The sequence below is a fragment of the Macaca fascicularis genome, chromosome X, assembly GCF_037993035.2.
Source record: "Macaca fascicularis isolate 582-1 chromosome X, T2T-MFA8v1.1".
NCBI lineage: Eukaryota > Metazoa > Chordata > Mammalia > Primates > Cercopithecidae > Macaca > Macaca fascicularis.
The window spans coordinates 116,560,337-116,586,282 of NC_088395.1; the positions used below are offsets into that span (position 1 = coordinate 116,560,337).

Below are 25,946 nucleotides of genomic sequence, written 5' to 3' on the forward strand. Positions count from 1 at the left end.
AGTTCAAAGGTTGAAGGACAGAGTTATAGAAAGGAAATATAATCAAACCAAGAAATAAAAGGCAGGGATGGTGATTCTCTACCCCTCACAGCTCTGATTAAAGAATTCTGCACAGTGGGGGAGCTCAAGTTATTGCTGCCTCATGCTGGAGACTCTGAATGGAGAGAGACAGTAAAGCTGCTTCTATACGACTAGACTCATCTAAAATGGTTGTATGATTTCTATTATGGGGAGAAGAGCTAGCAGGTAGCAATGGACTTAGAAAAATTCAGAAATTTGGAATTGCTCTTAAAAATAAAATAGCTGCCAGGCTGGATGCAGTGGCTCAAGCCTGTAATCCCAGTACTTTGGGAGGCCGAGGTGGGCGGATCACCAGGTCAGGAGATCAAGACTATCCTGGCCAACATGGTGAAACCCCATCTCTACTAAAAATACAAAAATTACCTGGGGGTGGTCATGCTCCTGTAATCCCAGCTACTCGGGAGGTTGGGACAGGAGAATCGCTTGAACCCAGGAGGAGGAGGCGGCAATGAGCCAGGATCGTGCCACTGCACTGCAGCCTGGGCGACAGAGAGAGACTCCGTCTCAAAAATAAAATAAAATAAAAAAATAAAATAGCTGAAGATAGGAGCCTGGCATTAGCTTGAAGTGGAAAGATGAGAGAAGGAAAAGGAGAGCAGTTGTGTCCAGTTTGTGTTATTTTGGGGTCCACCATGGCATTCTGGGCTCAGTTCTGACGGGGAGCACAGGGGAGTATGAGGACTTTACTAAACTTTCAAAAAATAGGGTTGTACCACGAGTGACCTCCCTGCCACTTACACCCCTCACCTGCCAAATATTAATCATGCTCTTTGGGATCATTCTGAAACTGGGAGGATCAGAATGCTTCCCACGCTCCTGGAGTCTAGAGGCTGAACTTACTGCAGCACACACTTTCCTCGTATTCCAGGAAGCTGGGTTGTGTGAAGTTGCTTCCCAGATTGTGTGAAATTGATGTATTCCAAGTGTCTTGAACAATTCTGTAGAAATACTCTATGCGGACCCCATTGTTAATATCAGCTGTGGGAGCACCACTGGAGTTATGGTGCCAGGGGTGGAGAAGGGCTTCTTGGCAACAGCAGTTCCCAGCTCGGCAATAAAGAACTGAGCTTTGTCCGGAGTCTGATTGGTTTTAGCATCTTCTACATTCTTAACATTCATTTCCTGACATAAGAAGTGATCTGATGAGCCTTACAGAATGCTGAGCAAAATAAGCCAGACACAACGAATTACATGCTGCACAATTCCACTTATATGGCATTCAAGAATAAGCAGAGTGAATCTATGGTGATAAAAATCAGGACAATGGTTACCTCTAGGGGTACGGATTGACAGGGAGGTGGGCATGAACATCTGGGTGGTGATTACAGGGGTGTACACATTTGTTAAGCTCATGGAGCTGTACACTTACAACTAATAATGCATATTAGTGTATGTAAATTAAACCCCAAGAAAAAAGAGAAATAATTTAGGCCAAGCACAGTGGCTTACACTGTAATCCCAGCACTGTGAGAGGCCAAGGCGAGTGAGTGGCTTGAGCTCAGGAGTTCGAGACCAGCCTGGGCAACAAGGTGAAACCCCATCTCAAAAAAAAAAAAAAAAAAAAAAAGATACAAAAATTAGCTGGGTCTGGTGGCACAAGCCTGTAGTCCCAGCTACTTGGGAGGATGGCTTGAGCCAGGAAGGTGGAGGTTGCAGTAAGCTGAGATTGCGCCACACCACTGCACTCCAGCCTGGGCGACAGACCCAGACTCTGTCTGGTAAATAAGTAAGTAAATAAATAAAAAAGAAAGAAAGAAATTGAAAGCAGTGATGTCTTCATGGACAGTCAGCTTATCTACCAAGAACGGTATTGTGTATGGGATCGGGTTACTGGCTTTGGAGCTAGCAGATCTGGGATAAAATCCCAGTTTTGGCACATACAGGCAGTATGACTTAAGCATACATTTTCACATCCATAAAATGGGGATTAAAACAATAGTACTTACTGCTCAAGGCTGTTTGTCATAAGGCTTAAATGAGATACTATATGCAAAGCACTCAACCATTTAGTGGTGTTTGATCACCCTTAGTTAGATTTTCTTGCTTTACTGACTAGACCCATGGTAGTTCCCAATCTTAGTTTAAAAAAAATATCCATACTGGCCGGATGCGGTGGCTCATGCCTGTAATCCCAGCACTTTGGGAGGCTGAGGCGGGTGGATCACCTGAGGTCAGGAGTTCGAGACCAACCTAACATGGTGAAACCCCATCTCTACTAGAAAATACAAAAATCAGCTGGGTATAGTGGTGGGCGCCTGTAATCCCAGCTACTCGGGAGGCTGAGGCAGGAGAATCGCTTGAACCCAGGAGGTGGAGGTTGCAGTGAGCCAAGATCATGCCACTGCACTCCAGCCTGGGTGACAGAGTGAGACTCCATCTCAAAAAAAAAAAAAAAAAAAAATTCATACTAAGCTCTACTCTCAGAGCTTCTGATTGTATTGCTCTGGGGTGGGGCCCCCAAAATCAGTATTTTTAAAGAACTGGCCAAATGACTCTAAAACAGCAGTCCCCAACCTTTTTGGCACCAGGGACTGGTTTTATGGAAGACAATTTTTCCAAGGACTGGTTGTGGGGGAGCAGGGTGAGGGGGCGGGGTTTTGGTATGTTTCAAGAGTGTTACGTTTATTGTGCACTTTATTTATATTATTATTACACTGTAATAGATAATGAAACAGTTTATACAACTCACCATAATATAGAATCAGTAGGAGCCCTGAGCTTGTTTTCTTGCAACTAGATGGTCCCATCTGGGGGTGATGGGAGACAATGACAGATCAGGCATTAGATTCTCATAAGGAGTATGCAACCTAGATCCCTCACATGCGCAGTTCACAATAGGGTTCATGCTCCTATGAGAATCTAATGCTGCCACTGATCTGACAGGAGGTGGAGCTCAGGCAGTAATGGGAGTGTTGGGGAGCTGCTGTGAATACAGAAGTTGTTTTGCTTGCTTGCCTACCATTCACCTCCTGCTGTGCTGCCCAGTTCCTCACAGGCCACAGACTGGTGTGGATCTGTAGTCCAGGGGCTGGAGACCCCTGCTCTAAAGTGTAGGAGCCAGAGCTAACATCCAGTAGGTTAGATTTATTACATCCCCAATCAAATGTTGCCTCTTCCACTATGAACATGTTCTTGGCAATTCCTGCTCCTGGTGTTTTCCCTCTTTTCTGACCGGTTTTTTTTTTTTTTTTTTTTTTTTTAAATTAAGGCATTACCGACATACAGTAAAATGTACAACTCTAAAGTGTGCACTCTATGTATGTTTACATATGTATATATCCATGTAACATCACTCAGATCAAGACACAGAGCATTGCTAGCATTCCAGGAGGCTTCCTCCTTTTCCCTTCCTGTCAGTATCTCTGGGGTACCTGCCAGGCTGACCTTTCTCCCCACAGATGACCTTACTTGGTGTTGAACTACGCCTGAGTTCTTTTCACTCTCCTTGTTGGTAAAAGTCACTTGACACATACAAGACTTGTTCTTGTGGTAGCAGCTCATGTCTGCTTGGCTTGTGTTTATACTTCCCTCATTTATTGTTTTCTAACCTCCCTTGTTTGTGAGTATCTCCCTAGCTGAATTTTAAGCTCATTGAGAGCAGACATTGCTCACAGGCAATAGTGCATTCCTATGAACATAATAGAGACTCAGAAAATACTTACGGAATGAATGCTGGTGTCGAATGTTTTGCGGAGTGGCAGAAGCAGTAAGCAGATAAGTCAAATTAAGACAAAGACTTCTCTCTTCATCCTCCATACATATGCAGTTTATTTTTACTGCTAACACTTCATATAATGTTGGGAGTGTGCATTGTTTTTTGTTTGTGAAAGATCATGTATGCATTCGACTCTCGGGTTCCATTGTGGACAGAGTGGTAGGAGTTGATTCAAAGAAAAATGGAGAGAAGAAAAGGTAAGATGGTGAGGTCAAAGAGAACGAGCTTGCTCTGGCTCCTACTATTGAAAGATCACTGGACCAGGAGTGAGAACCTCAAGTTCTAGTCCTCACTCTGCCACTAACTTGTGTGACCTTAGGCAAGTCACTTCACTTTTCTGAACCTCAGTTTGGTTGTGGTACAGCAGAGGTAATAATTTCTGACACTTTGCACTCCACAGTAGGGCAACTGTGTTCATAGCTGGGAGGCACTTTCGCCACAAGTATTTAGAGCATTGTCTCCCCAGGCTCATATCTCCGTCAGGTAGGTAGATTATCTTTCTGCTTTAAGATTCAAACCAGACTGAGATAAAAGGCGGGAAGGTTGAGTTCGTAGAATCATAGCAGATTAATGCCAGCAGGTATTTTAGAGACCATTCTAGTCCAACCCTCTCATTTTGCTTCTCAGTGTACAGAAGCACAGAGAGATGGTTTTCCCCAAGGTTTCACTGAACCAAGCCTGGATTCCGGGTTCCGTTTTCACTGTTGTGCTTCAAGGCTCTACTTAAAAAGCAAAGTTGATTTGCTCTTGTTACTGGTTGGAGACAAGAAAGCTCTGGCCTGTGTCCCAGCAAAGAAATGATCGGGACTTTTGCCTGAAGCTTTTGTAGTTCTAAATTCAACATACTATTTTAGCTCAATTATTACCTGCCTTTTACTTATGGGGACAACAATCTCCTAGTGCTTATTTAGTGTCTACTAGGAGTTTGCCACTTTGCTAGGTGCTGTGGGTGGGGTTTAGAAAAGATTAAGATCCATTTCCAGCTCTCAAAGAGCCTGGTGTGGGAGACAAGAGTCACAATGAGAGAACAATGGAAGGCAGTATGTGATTCAGAATAAAATGAGTAGTGCAGGCAATAAATGCTGTACAAGTTCAGAGGAGGGAGCGAGCTCCGGGAGCAGAGGGAGGGGGATTGAGGGGAGTGAAATTTTACGTGGGCTTTGAAGGAAGGTAGGATTGTTTATGCAGATGCGGGGGAGGGCACTGAATTTGAGGTTGTGTGTGCATGCACGTGCTTGCGTGTGTGTACATATGCAAATGCAGGGATGGGTAATAATAGGGAGCACTTAGGGAACATTCTCTATGCACCAGACACTACCTTATGGTCCCCAACATTCAGCTCATTTGACTGTGCATAACCTCATAGATTTGATAATAGTATCTTTCAGTTAATAGATGAGGCAATTGAGGCACAGGGAGGTTGAGTAAATTGTCCAAGGTGACACAGCAAGTAAATAATATAAATGGGGTTAGATTAGAATCCGTATCCTAAAAACACTTTGTTATTCTACTTGTAAACCCAGAATAAAATTTTAAGCCCCCCTAAATGACTGAACAGACACACCCCCCAACACACACCCCCCTACCTTGGCTAAGGGGATCTGGAAAGAAAGTTTGAAAAACTAGCTCAGGCTGACCAGGTGCGGTGGCTCATGCCTGTAATCTCAGCAGTTTGGGAGGCTGAGGCAGGTAGATTACCTGAGGTCAGGAGTTCAAGACCAGCCCGGCCAACATGGTGAAACCCAGTCCCTACTAAAAATACAAAAATTAGCAGGACATGGTGGCACACGCCAGTAGTCCCACCTACTCAGGAGGCTGAGGCAGGAGAATCACTTGAACCCAGGAGGCGGAGGTTATAGTGAGCCGAGATTGCACCACTGTACTCCTGTCTGGGGGATAGAGTAAGACTCCATCTCATGGAGGTTGGATTTTTTTTAAAAAATTGCTTAATGGGTATAGGATTTCTATTTGGGGTGATGAAAACTTTCAGAAATAGAATAGTGACGGTTGCACATTGTGAATGTGATTAAAGTCATTAAATTGCACAATTAAAAAATCACGAAAACAACTGCGTGCGGTGGTTCACGCTTGTAATCCTAGCACTTTGGAAGGATGAGGTGGGTGGATCACTTCAGGCCAGGAGTTTGAGACCAGCCTGGCCAACATGGCAAAACACTGTTTCTACTGAAAATTCAAAAATTAGCTGGGCATGGTGCATGCCTGTAGTCCCAGCTACTTGGGAGGCTGAGGCAGGAGAATTGCTTGAACACAGGAGGCAGAGGTTGCAGTGAGCCGAGATGGCACCACTGCACTTTGGCCTGGGCAATAGAGCGAGACTCCATCTCAAAAAAAAAAAAAAGAAAACAAGAAAAGAAAAAAATAGTTAAAACGACAAATTTTATATTTTACCACAATAAAAAATCATTAGAAACCTTGACAGAAACCATCACAGAATTTCCCATGTTCAAAAAACCTCGAGGACATTCTTCATTATACCCCCTCTCTTTGGAGTTTATGCACAATTGATCAGTATTAACATTAAAATAGAGATCATACGACTGACAAAACAGACTTTTCGTGACAATAAGATACCAAATTCTAACCTGACCCTGGTATAGCACCACATGACAGAAAGCAGGCCCTGAAGGCAATCAAAGTATTTTACCCCAAAAAACATTTCTTTGACATATTTTGAAATGGCCTTGCAAAGTTATCTCTTGTGGAGAAAATGTACATTCTGTAGAGAATCTCCTTCCCTTTCCAGGTCCTTTCATGATCCAAGAGAGATTTAACTAAGAGTCAGACACCTTTTAAGGTCCAATAAGAGATTTTACATCTATTCTCTCTGAAGATTGCTACCTGTCGGCTTCATCTATGTAGCAAGAATCTTGGCTTCCACAACACCCTTTATCTTAACTCAAGCATTTGTTTCTGCTGACTTCAACTCTTTGGATAAAGCTTAACTTTTTCAACCAATTGCTAGTCAGAAAATCTTTGAATCCACCTATGACTGTGAGCTCCCCCCAACCACCTGAGATGTCCTGCCTTTCCAGGCTAAGACCAATGTATACCTTACATGTATTCATTTATATCTTTGCCTGTAACTCCTGTCTCTCTAAAATGTATAAAACCAAGCTGTAACCCAATCACCTTGGGCATAGGATCTCAGGACCTTCTGAGGCTGTGTCACATGTCATGGTCCTCACATTTGGTGCAGAATAAATCTCCTCAGATATTTTACAGAGTTTGGCGTTTTTCTTCAACATGCCTGTGAAAAAGGAATTTATGGCTCAATATAGAAAACTGGCCTGGCTACAGTCATTATTAACCATAGTCATTGCTGCAAACTCAGGACAGTCTAGGCCAAATTCCCAACAGAAGCTCAGGTGGAAATTGGAGGGATTACTGAAGCCATTGGCTAAGTGCTATGCCCTCATTCTTGCTTCCTTGAAGATAGCAACTTGAGGTCTTGGGATGCTGTATTCCATTGCTAGGTGCTCCACAGCTTTGTCCTTAATGTTCCTTGGTTATGTTGCTGAGGATTTAACAAAACAACTAAGGAGAATGAACTAGTGAGCCTCTGAATTAAGCCTTGTTTGTTGTTGTTCTTTATTAATTGGCACTTGTATTACCGGAAAGGGGTCTGGATGAAGACCCCAAGAGAGGGTTCTTGGACCTCGAGCAATAATTCGGGGCAAGAAAGAATTCGGAGTAAAGTCAAGGCAAGTCTATTAAGAAAGTAAAGGAATAAAGAATGGCTACTCCACAGATAATTCTTAGGGTTATTTCTTGACTATATGCTAAACAAGGGGTGGATTATTCATGAGTTTTCCGAGATGGGGTGGGCAATTCTTGGAACTGAGGGTTCCTCCCCCTTTCAGACCATATAGAGTAACTTCTGGACGCTGATGGGAGTGACTTTTAGCATGCTAATGCGTTATAATTTGCATATAATGAGCAGTGAGGACAACCAGAGGTAACTTTCATCACCATTTTGATTTTAGTGGGGTTTGGCTGGCTTCTTTACTGCATCCTGTTTTATCGGCAAGGTCTTTGTGACCTATAATCTTGTGCCGACCGACCTCCTGTCTCATCCCGTGACTTGGAATACCTGACTTTTTGGGAATGCAGCTCAGTAGGTCTCAGCCTCATTTTACCCAGCCCCTATTCAAGATGGAGTCGCTCTGGTTCTAGCCTCTGACACTTGGAGAACATCAGGCCTATGGTAGATGTTGTACAAAACTTGGAGCCACACAAGGCTACCTGACTGTACTTGTTAGGAAAACCAGACTTGGAAAAAACGGGAGGGCGATGGCCTGATAATACAGTAGATTGCATTTTATGTTTTGAGCCTGGCTTGCAGCCAACATCCAAAAGTGTTTCCTAGGCAAGGTGCCTAACTGTGTTTTTCTGGATATTCTTCTAACTCATCGTGAGTCTTCAATAAATATTAAATCAACATGAGGTAGGTCCTGAGAAGGTCCTTTTACTGTCCCTTGTTTCAAGAAAAGCAAACAGCCGATGGGTAAAAAGCAGCAGGTAGGAAGAGGGGATTTTATTTCAGTCAGTTGCCCTCATCCAGGTTTTGGGCTTAGAGCTGCTCCTCCACACTCATATAGTCCTGGCTGGCTTTTCCACGCATAGGTTAGGAAGCAACTGCTCTCAGGAGGGGGAAGGGGGAAAGAGGGGGAGGGAAAGAGGTCAGGGGAAGCCTCTCTTCCCCCCACTGGCCTGCCATTGAAGGCCTGTCAGGAGAAAGGGGAGAAGTGGGGGAGGGAGAGGGCGTGGCAGGGGTGGTCTGTGTGGCAAGAGGTAGAGAGAAAATATTGGATCAGAGCAGGAGGGGGAGGAGCAGGGAAAAGAAGCCCCTGTCCTAGGCACCGAAGTGTGGAGTGGGGCTGTGGCTAGAAAGGGGAGAGAAGATGCCTTTCTGGTCTTGCATGAGTCGTGGCAGAAAGGAGGAATCGCTAAGAGGAGCCGGCCATACCCAGCACACACCCCAAAGCCAAGCTGCTCATTACTAGAAAGGCTTATTCGCTGCACAAGTAGTTAGGGCGGGCCGGCTAAGTGCCTACTATGTGTCCAGTATAGAAAGAAGTGCCCTGGAGAACCAGGTCGCGGGAGGCGGAGCCAGTCAACAGGCCTTCACCGAGGGGGCGAATTCTGTACACGGTTGTGAAGGAGGGTGGCTGTGCACGCGTGCAGGATCCGAGTGCAGAAGACGAGGCAGGCCAGGGAGGAGGAGGAAGGAGGCGGAGACTGAGCCGGAGGAGGGAGGAGGAGGGAGAGCCGAAGCCGCGGAGGGTGGGAGGTGTGAATGGTGGACGGGTGAGGGGAGTGCCAGAGGCAGAAAAGGGAAGGAGGCGAGGAGGAGTAGTCGTGGCCCGAGGGCGTGTGGTGGGGCGAGAGCTGAACTGGACGGGAGGAGGGAGGCAGTGGCGGTGGCAGCGGCGAGGGGGAGGAGAGAGGGAGGGGAAGAAGGAGGAAGCGAGCGCGGCTGCTGCAGGGGGAGGAAGACGGGGAGGAGGAGCCGTGCGCCGCGGCGGCGGCCGCCAGGGGAACTGAGCGCCCGGCGCGGGGAGCGCGGGAGCGGAGCAGTAGCCCGACCCGGGGCCGCGGGCCGAGCTGCCGGTGAGTGAAGCCCCGAGGGGCGCGGCGGCTGATCCCCAGGGCCGGGCGGGAGGCGCGGGAGGTTGCGGCGCCGGGGCGGAGGGAGGGGGCCGGCTTTAGTCCAACCTCCGGCTGGCCCGGCCTCCCGCCCTCCCTCCGGCTTCCTCCCGCCGCTGCCTGCGCGAGGGGGGCAGGTCCCGGGCGGGCCGCGGGCTGGGGGTGGTGCTGCCTGGAGGGCGGGCGTCTGGGGCCGGAGGGTGGAGCTGGGGGTTTGGGGGTGTACCCGGGGGCGGGAGGCTGGACCAGGACCGCTCTAAATTGGCTGGAGGGGCCCGTCGGCGGCGAAGTTGCTAGCTGGGGGCAGAGACGGCCACGCGGTTGCAGGAGTAAGAGATCCCTCTGTGGCGAGTGCGTGAGACGAGGAGTCCGGCGTCCCTGCCATCCCCGTCGCCCTCCCCGCCTGCCTGGCCCCGCTAGCTCCTCTCCTGGCCTCCGCGTGTCCCCTAGCTCTGACCCCTTTTGGCTCCCGGTTCGCTGCCGCAGCACTGCCGGGTCTCCTTGGCCCCCGCCCTGACCCTCTCGGCCTCCGGCTTCCCCTGACCCCTGCTTCGCCACTGCCCCGTTCCCCTTTTCTTCCCTCGCTAGTTACCCCTCCCGTTTCCTAATTCCCGATGCAATTGCCTCTTTGAGACCTTTTTTTTTTTTTTTCCTCTCCTTCCTTTTAGATTGGCCAACGGCTCCTTTCAACCCTGCCTCGTTGGTGGCCACTGGAGAAGCGCGGGGGGCTCCCCCAGACAGCCGTGGGGACAAGTTAGAGCCAGCACTTTACCCCGGGCCTTGCGTGTAGCTTCCCCTCCCCTACTCTCGGTGCCCTGGTGTCTGGAGGGGGGTCGTGGGGTGTGCCCGCCTTACATGGTCCACCACCCGGGCAACCCTCTGGGCTTGTGTTCCATCTCACTCTTGCCTCCTGCACTGTGGTCAAGGGGAACCACTTTGCATCATGTCCCGGTATAGCTACCAGAGCCTCCTGGACTGGCTCTATGGGGGCGTGGACCCCAGTTTTGCAGGCAATGGGGGCCCCGACTGTGCTGCCTTCCTCTCTTGGCAGCAGCGGCTGCTGGAAAGTGTGGTGGTCCTGACCCTGGCCCTGTTGGAGATCCTGGTGGCCCTGCGGCACATCCTGAGGCAGACGAAGGAGGACGGTAGGGGTAGCCCTGGCAGCCAGCCAGAGCAGGTGACCCAGCGGCCAGAGGAAGGCAAGGAGAGCCTGAGCAAGAATCTGCTCTTAGTAGCCCTGTGCCTGACCTTCGGGGTGGAGGTGGGCTTTAAGTTCGCCACCAAGACCGTCATCTACCTGCTCAACCCCTGTCACCTGGTCACCATGATGCATGTGAGTCTGTTGACTTTTTCCTAGGCAGCCTAAGTGATAAGAGTCATTTGTGTGCTCAGGACACTCCATAGTGTACAGCATCTCATCCCGGCGGGGAGTGGGACCCTTAAAAATGATTTTCCAGCGAGTGGCTGCCTTTGTGCCGATTTCAGGTTTGGCTTTCTTTCACCTTTGCACAATGCGTCAGCCCCACAGTGGAGGTGAGGAACCTTGTGCCTTAACCCTAGGAACGACTGGCACTCACACTGGCTGCCCCTCCCCTCCCAGCCCAGCCCAGCCCAGCCCAGCCCTGCCCTGCCCTGCCCTGGCCTTTCACAAGCAGGAAGTCCAGCCCCAGCCAGGTGTCCTTTCTGAATCACATCAGTGGACCATGACCCAGCTCCCTTGCCTTCTGTGGTAGTTAATTTCCCCGGGGCCTGGTGACACTCTTTCCTGGAGGTGGTCACATAAACTTTCTCATCTACACTGTGGTACTTTGGGGAAATACTTTTACAGGTTTCTCTTAATGACTCTTTCATTTGGGAGTGTATGCTCTTAGAGTGAGGTCTGCCTTTTCATTTTGAGGCATTGGAGCAGCACCAAGCTCCTACTAAGTGAGTTCTGAAGCAGGTTCCCAGGCTGACCTGTGAACTTTGGGCTGGTGATCGTTACGGTGAGAGGGTATTTCTTTTTTTGCAAACCTCTCCATCTTATCACTGTCATTCTGTCTCCTGTGGTCATAGTCCAAGGGTGCTTAGGAAGCTGATTTCTTTACCTCCTCGACTTCCACCCATTAGCAGTGCTAAGGAAAACAAATGGGATTGAAAAGGCAAGTTGCCAGATACATAAAAATAATCTGGGTGAGGACCAAGAGTGAGACTGTCTGTACTCAGCCTGTGTGGAGAGATGTTCTAAAGCTATAAAATCATAGAGGAGGATGAAGAGGAGACTGGGAGAGCAATCAGTCTTTTTTAGATTTCAGACTGTGGAAAACCCAGTGTGTTTTATTCAGGGGCAGTTTTGAAACCTGTCATTAGCATCTTTACTGTATTTATGGTTGTAGAAGGTTATTCTTTGGAGACTTGTGACAGCCTAGCTTGGGGCAGGAGGTTGAGATTATTATCTCCATTTTACAGGCCTGGCGGGGTTTATGAATGACAGGTCATTTGTTTGCAGCCAAAAGGTGAATTAGTGCTTGGGTTGGAAAGCAGATTCATCCACCTTGAGGTTGTAAGCTGTCACCCCCAAAGTGAGGGTGGCAGTGGGTGGTGGGGCAGTCCTGTGGGAAGTGTCAGGCAGATGAGCACCACGCTGTCTACTCATGGCTTGGATACTTGCACTGTGTTCCTAGGAACTCATTTGATTGCAGGCTCCTGGATGTGGTGAATGACCCCGGCCTCTTCCCTTCTTGCAGATATGGTAAGAAGGTGTGGATAGCTTTGGAATAAAGCGGCTGTTTTTGATTGGGTGGCGTAAGCATCCGGGTTGGAGTGGGCAGCATTTTTAAAGAAAGGGCTTCTTGGGAAGTGATGCCATTCACAGGAAGTCCAGGGCTGCCCTAGCTAGATCTTCTGTGTAAATTTGAGCCAGTCTTCTTTCTTTCTTTTTTTAATGAATGGGCTTTTTGTTAATGATAGGAAACAACGCATCTCAGCCCATGCTGTGTGAGGCTGTCGGGACAGGAGTGCTTTTTTTTTTAGGATGGCAGGTGGTGAGGGTCAAAGGGTGCATCTTCTACAAAGTGGCCTTGAGGGCTCTGGCAACCATACATCTACAAGGTCAACAAAGGACTAAATTCAGCCTGGCTGCTGCTAGTGTGATGACGTCAAGACTGGCAACACCATGGTTTTTAGAAGAAAGATTTTTAGAGGCTCTTAGAAGACTCTGGAGACCTAGTGCTGGCATTAATTCATTGTGTGACTTTGGAGAAAGTACTAATCCTGGTCCTCAGTTTGCCTACTTATAAAATGAGGCAGAGTTGCCCTCCTAGCTCTTGACGGTTTATGTGATTTTTGTCCCCATAAGTCGTAGATGGGTATGCAACAGAGAGCTATCCTGAAATGCTTTTGACCTCCTGTGTGGAAAAAAAAGGAAGCTAGTTTCTTCTCTGTGGAAGTCAGGTGGCCAGTCCCCATTCATTGTTTTCTCCTGTGTCTCTCCAGTAAAGTAAACTCAGCTGGGCCATGCTTGGGAACACATGCAGAGGATGATGGCATTTTAGGACTTTGAAGCCTTAGGATGGGGGCATGGAACAGAGCCATGCCAAGGAGTTCTCGAGCCCCATCAGAATTATGCTTCTTTGCCCTTTTCTCCTATATCACTGCTTTGTATCATTTAAATAGTAACCCCTGGCGTACCAGGAGACCTAGCCTCTGATTCATCCAACTTTCTATACCCTCCATATGGCTTTTCCTGGGAAGCAGGAATCTATGGATTTTTAAAATTTGATGAGTCCTAAAAAAAAAAAAATTAACAGCAGATGGTTGGAAATAATTTTCTGACTTGGTTGCAGCAATGACCAATAATAGTATGTATACCCAGCATACCATAATACCTTGCATTCATCTAGCACTTACTGTTTACAAGGCACTTTCATATACATTGTTACATTTAGCTTAGGCCTGGAGAAAGGGATGTTAAAATGTTTCCTGCAACAGCATATATTCCAAAGAGCAGATGCTATATACAAAGAAATGTTTAGCAAGTGAACTAGCTGAATTAGGCTATGTTGTAGTGGCAAATTCTGTGGAATTTAGAAGTCCTAACAAGGAAAGATACTAGCTGAAGTGAAAGGGATAACTTAGCAGAGACATGTCTGATGTGTGTCTCTCAACAGGATGACTCAGTTTGGGCTTTATAAAAAGGCCTTCCTCAGAGAGTCAGTGTAAGTTTGTAACAAGTGAGGTATTGCTTTAGGCCAGGAAATAGATAAGTTGGAGGGAAATTGGTTAGTCTCCCTATCTCATTTTTCAGTCTGCAAAATAGTCATTCCCAAGGCCTTGTTACACAGGCTCTCGTCATAGCCATGCTGCCTTTGGGTGACTGCCAACTTCAGTAGCATAAGGAAGGGCAGTACTTGTGTCCAAGTTCTGTTATTGATTAATATTCATCCTGTCAGGTTTCTTTTTGGCCTTGTCTGATTTCTCAAACGTGTCCTGGGACTGTAGACTGATCCAGGCATGTATGGTTGACGTTGCACTATCTCATAGCTAAGCCTCCAGCCAGAGATACAATTTGAGTGTTCTCAAGATCAGCAAGCACCAAGGTTAGCACATGGTTGCCAAACCCCTTGCTAAATATCAGTGGTGTCTATCAATTATACCAATAAGTATTTCTTCAAGCATGGCTAGTCCCTTTTTGCTTATGATTTTGGCAGGTATGGGTGACAGGGAGTGAATTTATGGAGTGACTATACTGTCTACCAAATATCACCCAGTAAGTTAGTGGCACAGGTGGCTTTAGAACTGAGCTGCCACAGTGGGAATCTGGGCTTAGCAGGAAGAGATTCTCATAGCTATTTAAGTCTTAAAAATCTACAGTTTCTCAGCAGAAGGGTTAAAATGCTGGATAGTTTGACTGATGGTTGTAAAGACTGCTGGTCTTAATTTAGTGGCCCTTTACCCTCCTTGAGTGCAGTTATATTGTCTTTGTCTTAGAAATTTAAGGAAAAGATCCCATTTGGGATGTCTTGTTTAATTGTCCAATTCCTGTTGGTTCTGTATGTGTCTGTGCCAGCATCTCCTGATTAGGCACAGAACTTAGTGGGGTGCAGCATATGCCGTTTAACCCTCGATGTCTATGCGCATAAGGCAGGCTGTATCCAGGCTGGACATTTGGCAAAGAATAATTGGTGCTGTTGACCCCTTAGTCCCAAGCTGTTGGTTTTTAGTGAGTAATGCTGAATCCCATCCTTTTTTAGAGTTGCTGTAGCTATTTGATTTTTTGTCTTCTTTACAATATATTAGAAATCTAACTTCAACCAAATATGGCTTACCCGCTTTGGGTTCACTGATTTTCTTACTTCCTCCCTCCTTGCTAAAAGTGTAGAATGACACACACTCAGAAAGTCCTGAGCTTTTCGTGAAACCCGTTGCAACTCGCTGAATACATACTGTTGCATTCCAGTTGTTATGCGATGAATTTGTTTTAGAGAAAACCTGATGGATTTGAGAAACTTGGCTTTCTGTTTTCCCCCTTGACTTCAGACCAGACACACCTCCTCATTCTCCATCTGTTGTCTGGAGCACTGATTATCATTCCTGCTTGGAATTAACGTTGGTGGGTAATGGGTACAATAAGGAATCCAGCCATCTGCTGACAGCTTATCAGATGGACTGTGTCCTGTGTCATCAGTCCAGGGGGATACAAGGAGATGATGATTATAGGGGCCTCACTAGTGAGACACGACATTCCTTTTTAGTTTATTCCTCCCCCCAAGGAAATTTGCAGAGAATTTTTCCATCTTTCATTGTTACAGTCTTTGGGGGTGTCCATATAAAGAGAGGTGCTGTAGATCGGTGAATTAAACAACCTACAGACAGCCCCGAGATTTAAAATTATGATGCTAGTTTTGCTCATGGCTTGCTACAGGAACCTCAGCAAACTATTTAACCTTTTGCTATCTCAGTCTTCTCTGTGAAACGGGCCATGTGGAAATGAAGCACTTGAATTCTCTGAATAATTATGTGGTCACTTAAACAGAGAAGCTGGGCAAAACTGGTCAAAGATGGCAGATGACCAATATAGTTTTAACTTCATACTCAGAAACCGAAAAAGCTCAACTCCTTACACCTATCTTGATAGCTTCTAGAAGGCATTCCTCTAATCATTTTTGTTACTTTTCTCTGGATCCTTGCCTGTGTCTGGATACCTTTCTGATGCATGGCCTATAAAACTGGACACTGTAAACTTATCAGAGGTCCAGCCCACACCAAGCAGAGAGGAAATATTTTTTTCCCAGTCTTTTCATGCCTTGCACCTGTTAATACAAGTCAGCTTGCTTTTAAATAACAGTATGTTGCTGGCCTCTACTCAGTGGATGATCCACAAGCTCCCACAATTTTTATTCCTTTGCCACACATGTGCCACCTTCTTCTCAGTCTTTGTGGGACTTGTTTTTAGTTTCCTCCCCTCTGTAAATACTCCCCTGAAGAAACCTTTCCAGAGGAGCCTGACCTGACTCCAGTTATTCCAGTCATTCAAGTAACACTTTTTGTCCTCCTTTCTCAGCCATCTGAATACTTGTCAGAATGTTGGGCTCTTTGATGAATACCTTTGTATGCATGTAGGTAATCTTGTGTTTGGCCAGATCACTTGTTTTTTTTTTTCATTTTTCTTTAATGTTTCTCTACCATTAGTGGGAACACTTTTTTAAAGTAAAGGAATAGTGGGTTTTTCCTTTGTAACTCCTTGTAGAGCTGAATATAATACTGTATATGCACATTAATTGTTTAATGTGTACTGGATAATGGTGACTGATTGATTGGTGGAAGTGACTTTCTGCTTTCCTTTTCTCTTTCTCCACTGGTGGCCTTATGTTCCTGTTAAGAGAATCTTCCGACCGGGCATGATGGCACACGCCTGTAATCCCAGTACTTTGGGATGCCAAGGCAGGCGGATCATGAGGTCAGGAGATCGAGACCATCTTGGCTAACACGGGGAAACCTTCTCTCTACTAAAAATACAAAAAATTAGCCAGGCATGGTGGTACACGCCTGTAATCCCAGCTACTCGGGAGGCTGAGGCAGGAGAATCGCTTGAACCCGGGAGGCAGAGGTTGCAGTGAGCTGATACCGCGCCACTGCACTCCAGCCTGGGTGACAGAGCGAGACTCTGTCTCCAAAAAAAAAAAAAATCTTTCTGCCTGTTTTTTTTGTTTTTTTGTTTTTTTTTGAGACAGAGTCTCGCTCTGTTGCCCAGGCTGGAGTGCAATGGCTGGATCTCAGCTCACTGCAAGCTCCGCCTCCCGGGTTCACGCCATTCTCCTGCCTCAGCCTCCCGAGTAGCTGGGACTACAGGCACCCGCCATCTCACCCGGCTAGTTTTTTGTATTTTTTTTTAGTAGAGACGGGGTTTCACCGTGTTAGCCAGGATGGTCTCGATCTCCTGACCTTGTGATCCGCCTGTCTCGGCCTCCCAAAGCGCTGGGATTACAGGCTTGAGCCACTGCACCCGGCCTCTGCCTGTTTTTTGAAATAGCCACAGGAGTGAGGCAATCTCAGGTCCTGCTCACACATCTTTTTGTAGAATTTCCATCACAAAGAACTGGTTATTAGAATCTCCACTCTTGGCCCAAAGTGTCTGTTTGCTTTTCTCCCAATCAGGAAATTATGCTGTTGGATCTTGATCTTAATCTCTTGGACATGCCAACTTTCTTGCTTCTTAATATCATATAAATAAAAAATGTTATTAAACCAGAGCCTCACTTTTCCTTTTTCTCTCCTCTTGTATTTTTCAGTGGATACCTCATTGTTGTCCCTCATTGAAATGAAGAGCCAGGTTTCTCTGCTTCTCCCGGTCTTTCATATATTTTGTTAAATTGAGAATGTCTTGTCTCAGGTGCTCTTCTCCCTGCCAGTAACTGGCTGAGTGAACACGAAGAGACTATGGATGTGGAGAGCAGTGATTGTCAAACTTTATTTGTAAAAGAGTCTCTTGGAAGCTTGTTACAATGCAGATACCTTGTTCTCCACACAGTGATTCTGAGCAGGTCTAGGGTGAGGATGGGAATCTGCATTTATACCAGCTCTTGGGTGATTCTAAAACTGGTCAGCCTTGGACCCCACTTGTAAAGACATTATGTAGTGGCTGAAGTAATTAGGTGGGAAGTTGGTTTCAGTGCCCGTCCTAACTGAGCATGAGTCTGGGTGATCTGTGGGCAAGGCATTAAGTCTTCTGGCACCGTCTCAATACCTGTTAAATAGTGTGATTCATATTAGAGGATGAGGGCCCCAAGTTATCGTGAAGAGGGTTTTTAGGTAGCTGTAGAGTTCCAGTGGCTTGTTTGGTGACTATTAGTTATGTCAATGGAGTATTTCAACCAGGCCACCTTTATTACCTTCCAGTGATATACGGAATATATCCTTCCAGTCATTCTATATCCCCCCCTTTCCAGTCTCTAAGATCTGCAGGGACTAACAAGAGGGAATGTTGACACATGGTTGTTGCATGCTAACGCTCTTGTTTGCAGGACTCTTGTTTTAAATGTTCATGGGAGTTTATTGTTTCTTGCATTCACTCAACAGATATTTCTCGAATGCCTATTGTGTGCCAAACATTGGTGCCAGGCATTGGAGATTCAAAGAGAAATAAGAAGCAGTCATTGCTGATGTACCTTCTAAAGCAAAAGCAAAACCAAAAAAAAAAAAAAAAAAAAAAGCAGTAGCCTTTGCCCTCATTTTGCTCACAGTTTTGATGAGATGGACAAGGAAATAGAACAACTAAATTACAGCATTACATGTATAGTAACAGGTTTGAACGAAGCATACAGGACAGGGGTCTTTTTTTTCCCCTAATGCAATTAAGGAAAGCTTCCTAGAAGAGGTGGCATTTGAGCTGGCTCATGTTAGCGCCATGAAAGCAAGGACCCTTGGTTTTTGTTCTCTTAGTGTCTAGAACAGAGACTGGCTCTAGTAGGTGCTCAATAAATGTACTTGAATGAGTAGGAGTTCATTGGGTGATGGAGGAAGGAAAGCAATTCTAGGCATAAGAAACAATAAGTGCAAAGGCTATGTGCTATCTCCCCATTTCTCCTATTTAGTATCTGTTCACTTACCCAGAGTTCAAGTGGACAGGAAGCGGATGGATGTGGAGAGCAGTGATTGTCAAACTTTATTTGTGAAAGAATCCCTTGGAAGCTTGTTACAACGTAGATGTCTAGCTCTCTTCACAGCATTTCTGACCAGGTCTAGGATGAGGATGGGAATCTGCATTTATAACAAAATCCCAGATGATTCTAATGCCTGTGAGCCTTTGACCTCACTTTGAGAGATCCTAACATAAGTTCGCAGAGTTGCTTCCTCCTTCACAGAAAAGTGTCTCAACTGTAACCTGGAATTATTTGCTGCTTATTATCAGGGGTAGATGTCTTCTCCCTTGGCCAACTAAGTGAAACTCTAGGAATGCTCTGTTATTTCTAGGCTGTTGATAAGCAAACTGCAGATGCCCTTGCATCCTTGATAGGGGATGAGATAGAAAATTTTGTTCTCTGTGCTGTCCCAAGGAGGGCCCACACTGTCAATGACAGAGGCACAGAACATTGGCGTAAGTGAGCAGACATTAAATGTGAGAAATGAGGAGATAGCAGGCATCCCACCTGCAACCAGTAGATGATTTTTAGTGGCTCATGGATGGTTACTGCTCTAAAGTTCACAGCAGCACTAATGAAATGTGGTGCCATCTTTCTACCTTTCTTTTTCATATCTCTTCTTCCCTGTTTCCAAGTCTCTCCACCTGATCCACCCCACACAAGCTTGGCGCCTTCCAGAGTACTGCAAGCTCCAAAACAATCCTTTCTGTAATTCAAAATGTCCATCTCTTCAGAGGAGATGATAGCCATGGGGGGATTAGGAAGAAAGCAGTTTTATTTCAGAGGTTCATACTGAAGTGTGAGTGGACAGACTCCACTGGGCATCAGGGAGAGGATGAGTTTTAAAAAAGGGCCTGTTACCCTAACATTATATATAATTGGTAGACTGTGTCTAGTGTTTTTAAGCAGATGTTCTTTCTCATGTCCCTTGCTCAGGTTTTGGCCTCTTCTCTCCCCCAAAGCCCCTGATCAGGAGAACTGGAGTTATCTATGCCTTGCCACCCTACGTGCTGACCCTCAGGGTTTCATATTAATGTAAATCTCCCTCCACAGTGCTTGGATGCAGCAGTTAATCTGAAGGCCTGGGGAGGACCCCTTTTCTGGGCACCGGTCAGTCCTCTGTGTTTACTCAGCTCTTTCCTGGCTACGTAGGGCAGCGCTTGTACATCTGTCAGTTCATGGGCATCAAGGCACTTGGACCTGTTACCAGCATGAGATCCTGAAGGGGAGAGTTTGGGGGATCTCTTGATTGGTTTTGGTTCCTGTCTAGTAGCTGCTGGAGGAAATGGCAGAGGGAGGAAGGATAATAAGAGTTTTATTCTGAGCTGGGTGGTGTTGAGGGAAGAGAATATTGCAGGAGCCAGGAAGTCAGACAGGATTGGCCTGTTTGGCGAAAACAGTGCAAACTCTGCCCTGTGGCCATGTGTTTAGGTGGGTAGGAGAGGGAGGAGTGAGATCATCTGGAGGGGAAAGGAAGCATGGTACCATCCTAATTCTAGCCAAATGCCTTCAGTCTCCCCATCTCTATCACATGCCAGTAGTGGTATAAAGTCAGGGTGTATTTTGCCTGTGAATTGAATTGTTTTTGCCGATCGACCAGCTGTGTTTGCAGAAAGACTCTGACTGACTGTGCTCTGGCTGTTGCTAGCAAAGAGACATTTCATTCAGGTGCTGATTAAATAAGGTACAGAGCCAGATTGCACATTAAGGCCCTTAAGTATGGCTCTGGGAGTCCTGGGTAAACACTTATTAGATGTTCTGGGCAGAGTGCAAAAAGGCTGGTAGTCAGGTGTTCTCTTCAGAAATCAGGTTGAAGGAAAATGGGGTAAAGAGAGACTTCTATAAAGAGTTTTGGTCTTCTTTTCCTACATTAATCAGATCTGAGTGGCTGGTATGTACACATCAGGGCCAGATAAGTTTCCTCATTGGCATTTACTTGCCAAATTCTTGCTGGGACATTGTAGGCTTGCATTGGGACACAGCAGGGATCCTGACTTAAGTAGGGCAGTAGAAATGCTTCATTTTCCTAATGCAAGTTCAGCTTGGTGGATAGAGCCTTTGGACCATATTTCCTGGGTTTGGGTTTGAGCGCCATCACCATGTGACCTTAGGCATGTTACTTAGCTGCATCTGTAAAATGGGAATACTAATAGGGTTGTTGAGAGGGTTAAATAAAATAATTTAAATCAAATATTTAGCAGAATTTCTGGCTTATTGTGTGCACTAAATAAATGTTAGCAGTTTTTAAATAATAATAGTATTACTTAACATTTCAAGATCATAGTGGTGTATTGGGTAAGAGTATAGGCTCTAGGGTGGTAAAAGCCTAGATTCAAATTCTACCACTAGCTCTGTAACCGTGGGCAAATTACTTAACCTCTCTGAGCCTGTGTTCCCACATTCATAAAATGGTATGATCAAACTTGAACATTACCAGAGTTGTTGTGAGGATTAAGTGAGAAAAATGAGAGAATATTAATAAAGCATTTAAGATAGTATCTGGCACATAAGAAATATTCAGTACATTTTTTTTCTTTTTTTTTTGAGACGGAGTCTTGCTCTGTCGCCCAGGCTGGGGTGCAGTGGCCGGATCTCAGCTCACTGCAAGCTCCGCCTCCCGGGTTTACGCCATTCTCCTGCCTCAGCCTCCTGAGTAGCTGGGACTACAGGCGCCCGCCACCTCGCTCAGCTAGTTTTTTTGTATTTTTTAGTAGAGACGGGGTTTCACCGTGTTAGCCAGGATGGTCTCCATCTCCTGACCTCGTGATCCGCCCGTCTCGGCCTCTGAAAGTGCTGGGATTACAGGCGTGAGCCCCCGCGCCCGGCCGAAACATTCAGTACATTTAAACGATGATGATGATGATGATGACAATGATGTCAGCAACTAAGATGGTGAGGGTGATGATGACGGTCATCATCATTCTCACTATGGCTGCTGCTTCGAGCCTGGGTGCCTGTTGTTGCAATAAGATGGTAGGGATTTGCTACAGGAAAGCTTTTCCAAGAAAATCTTCCCTGGTATCATAATTGTATGCAGTGGGCAAAGGTGTTGGTTCCATGAAGTTAGCACCCATGTAATAATTTCTGCGGGACAGGGTTGCTTGACTGTTTGAGGCTTAAGGACATGTTTGTGGGTAATGTGAAGATACTTTAAATTATCCAGTCCTTTCTGGGTGACTGGGTGATTCTGTTTAAAATGGCAATTCTTCTTACATCTGTAAGATTTAAAGAATTTAGAGGGTGGCTCTCATTGTTAGGAAGCTTAGCTTTCGGGGGACCTATTGGCTTCATTATTACTGCTCTTTATCAGTGGGCTGGCTCCATGGTGCAAACCGTCTTGAGATTGGTAGTCTAGGAAACCAGTGAGTTTGTGACAGAAGTATGAAAGGAGTGAGTTTGGGGGAATGGGGTGGGCATAGACTGGTGAATGAGTTTTTTTTTTTTTTTTTTTTACTTTTTCATTTATTTCTTTTGATTAAGGGGAGTGTAACCTTCTCCAGGGCCAACTATTACCAGAGTTAGATAACTATTAGAGGAGAAAGGGCCACCCCCAGAGCTCCTGGGTGAAAGGCAGGTTTCAAGTGGACCAGTATCTTAGCTGAAGGAGAAGCACAGTATAGTGGAAACTGTACTGCTTTCAGGAGACTTCACTGTGCCTTGGCTTTTCGCATCAGCAAATGGACAGAAAAAACCCAATTACATCTCTGGGATATGGTAATCCTCTCTCCTTAAGACCAGCTCTCCTCCTTTTCAAGACTTTGTTCTGCGGCCTCATTTTCAAGACTGCTCTGGGGCCTAAGCATCCAATCACTAGAGAAGGCCCCCTTTAAGTGCAGCCTTCTGGGGCCTAGACCTTGGTCATGTGATTTCAGGCTTTGAGATGTGGGGGATGTGCTGTATCCTGCTAAGGCCATTGGAAGGCCTCTGGGCATATTCCCAAGTGTTGTGGGTAAGAAGGCTGTTTCTTAGCCTTGGAGGTGGGAGAGTTGAGAAGGCTAAGATCATGTTTTCTATAAACTGGTTCCCTGGAAGAGGAGCTGGTTTAGAGGGCATTTCTAAACAATCAGCAACCCAAATAAACAGCAGCGCTTGGAAATTAAAAGCTATGAAAGTTCACACATTCTAAGACCTAGGGAAGATTGTAACAAAGGGTCCTCTTCATATCGGCACTTGTTCTTTGTTGGTTTGCATTTGTTAAGAGTTTCCTTTTTTAAGTTCCAGGAACTTGAGTGTGTGTGTGTGTGCCTGTCACTTTATTCTCTGCACCCTGCAGGAATGTTGCTCAGGGTCATGTGCACAAGTGCCTCATTATCAGCAGTGCTTTCATACTTGGTCCCTTGGGCTGCCACCGCTACTGGCTGCTGCTTCATGTGGGTATTTCTTCCTATTTCCTGGACCCCCAGCCCCACAGGGAATGTTGGCACCCTGAGGAAAGGGGCCGCCTCTACATTTGGATCTCTCTTCTGCTGCGTAGCAGCTGACTTTACTCTGCTTTCAAGTTCACCTTTCCTCAGAATAGCCCTGCAAGCTAGCACCAAGCCAAGGTCATGTTTCCTTGCTTGCATGTGGGGTTTCTGGCCACTCAGCCAAGCGAACTGATTGACCCCCAGCCCTGTGGGGAATTTCAGGGGGGGTATTGTCTTGGTCATCAGAGTCAGGGGTGGCCTTCAGGCCAAGGCCGCGTTAGCTTTGTGGAGAAGAATGTGAAGCCCGCCGTGTCACAGGGTCTCCTGACTGGCTGGGTAGTGTTTGGTCATATCTCACAGCCAGTGCTGTGTTTGCTCAGATGGACACACATGGAAACCAGGCTAGGATCATCTTCCCAAATGTCTTACTCCCTGCTTTGGGTCTGTCCTAAAAAACAATTTGCCAAGTACATTGTGGTCTGCACCTGTTGTTTTTTCATCCCCCTCTTCCACAATCAGTTTGCAGTGAACGGAGGATTAATCCTGGCTCTTGCCACTTGTATTTTCTCTTTCCCTTCTTTCCTTAGTGTTGGGTTTTTGCTTTTCAGTTATAACTGTCCATGGACATTAAGGACAGCTGGTGCCCCTGCTCATTCAGGGCCTCCCTTAGGCCTTTTAAATGCTGGAAATGTGTAACAGGGTCAGATGGGCAAAAAAGAGTCGAATTTAGGAGAAAACTCACTATAATTTCTGGTTATCTTTGTACACTCGGAAAAGTGACTAGTAGTAATAACACTTGTAACATTTTTGAATACACGTTAATTATGCTTTAGGCATGGTACTTAGTCTGCTGCCTGTATATTACCTCATTTGCAGCCTCCAGAAAGGTTGCTTTTGTTTCATGTATTTTTTTTTTTTTTTTTTGAGACAGGGTCTTGCTCTGTCGCTCAGGCTGGAGTGCAGTGGTTTGAATATGGCTCACTGCAGCCTTGTCCCCTTGGGCTCAAGTGATCCTCTTGCCTCAGCCTCCCAAGTAGCTGGAACCACAGGCACGCATCACCATGCCCAGCTAGTTTTTATTTTTTGTAGAGATGGGGTCTTGCCATATTGCTTAGGCTGGTCTTGGATTCCTGGGCTCAAGCGATTCTTCTGCGTCAGCCTCCCAAAGTGCTGGGATTATAGGAGTGAGCCACCACATCTGGCCTGTTTTATCTAATTCTTCTTTTCTTTGCTTCTAGCTGATTTCCCCTTTGGTGGACTATAGGCACAGGATGTTCTAGCTGTACTTTGTCAGGTTGTTAAAATGGCAGAGTGATACCAAGTCAGAGCTGAAAGAAATCTCTGAGATCAACTAATTTGTCTCTCCTTCATCCCTTGTTTTCCAGATGAGCAAACTGAGACCCAGAGAGGTGAAGTCATTTGCCCAAAGTCACACAGCTAAATAGAAGCAGAGCTGGGTCTCCTCACTCCCATTTCAGTATCTCTCTATAATACCACACATGGCCTCCTTCTATCCCTAACCTTCTGGCATGAAAGGAAGTGAAGGAAATGGAATTTTCTTCTTGCTCACTATTAGAGAAATGGAAATCTTGTGTTTTTTGAGCGTCACTGTTCATTGCCTTCTTGAGAGTGAGGATCTCCTGGCTGCAGGCCACCCTTTTTTTTTTTTTTTTTTTTTTGAGATAGAGTTTCACTCTTGTTGCCCAGGCTGGAGTGCAATGGCGCGATCTCGGCTCACCGCAACCTCCGCCTCCCGGGTTCAAGCGATTCTCCTGCCTCAGCCTCCCGAGTAGCTGGGATTACAGGCATAAGCCACCATGCCCGGCTAATTTTGTATTTTTAGTAGAGATGTGGTTTCTCAATGTTGGTCACGCTGGTCTCGAACTCCCGACCTCAGGTGATCCACCTGCCTCCGCCTCCCAAAGTGCTGGGATTAAAGGCGTGAGCCACTGCGCCCGGCCTGCAGGCCACCTCTTTACCTGGCTGGTATAGCAACTGTTTTTTTCAGTTTACTTTCCTGCCCTTGCTTCGTGTCTTCCGCAGAGGAGTCTGGCCCTGGTGTCACTATTACTTGCTGTTTGCCCTGCACAGGCAGTTCACAGGGATGTGTGTGCTTAATGAGCCTGCATGTAGAGCCAGTATGGGTTGCTTATAGATATTGGTTGTTTGGAAATGGGACGCACTCAGCTGTGGATATAACTGAGGCCATCATTTCCTGCCTCCAAATAGAGGCCTGCATCTGATCCTAGTAAACAGTTGTATGAGGCTCCAGGGCAAGGGATCAAAATTAGAACCTTAGTGTAGCAGAGGTGACAAAGGCCAAAGAAGAAAAACGTCAGAATTATCTGTCAGCCCAGTAGTAGAGGTTAGTTCATCTTGGTAAATGATGTTGAGTAATAGAAACAGCACTGGATTAAGGGTTAGCCAGACCTGGGTCCTGGTTGTAGGTTCATCAGTAACAGGTTGACAAAACAGAGTCATTTTGGCCATTCAGGTAGCCTCTCTGTGCCTCAGTCTTCTTATATAATAAGAAATAGAGTGTGGTAGTTAAAAGTGCAGGCTCTGGAGCCAGACTAGTCAGGTTCAAATCCCAGTTCTGCTGCTTTCTAGCTGTGCAACTCTGGGAAAGTTAATTGACATAGCTAGGCATGGTATTTGTTTTGTTTTGTTTTTTTTTGAGGTCTTCCAAGTTCATTATTTGTCTTGTTTGTTGCTAGACCAGTATACCTAAAGCCTTTAGGCCTGTTTTCTTATCTGCAAAATGGGGATTAATAGTAGCATCTACTTGATGGGGTTCTTGTAAGAATTAAATGCATGACTACATGTGAAGTGTTTGGAATAGTGGTGCATGGCAAATGTTTAGTAAATATGAGTATGGCTGTTATCATCTCTAAGACAGAGATGGTCTTTGCCCTTCTTACCTTATAGGGTAAATATGAGAATCAAGTGAAATAAGGT

General features: G+C 46.0%; 1 protein-coding gene across 27 annotated transcripts in view; it reads left to right on the plus strand.

Annotated features, from left to right (window-relative positions):
• Nucleotides 1–9,050: 9,050 nt before the first annotated feature.
• The window catches only part of TMEM164 (transmembrane protein 164), a 350,347-nt gene continuing 333,451 nt past the window's right edge, over nucleotides 9,051–25,946 (plus strand). For 9 of the 27 annotated variants that reach the window (XR_012429941.1, XR_012429940.1, XR_012429944.1 and 6 more), the window contains exons 1-2: nucleotides 9,750–9,814; nucleotides 10,132–10,796. Coding sequence is in view for 13 of the 27 variants with exons in the window: in XM_074029418.1 (XP_073885519.1) it covers nucleotides 10,407–10,796 (390 nt within the window). In the remaining 14 variants the exon portion in view is untranslated. Of the gene's footprint in view, nucleotides 9,108–9,314; nucleotides 9,428–9,749; nucleotides 9,815–10,131; nucleotides 10,797–25,946 lie in introns of those variants that run through there. The other 18 variants (XR_012429945.1, XR_012429946.1, XM_074029425.1 and 15 more) reach the window with 10 other exon arrangements.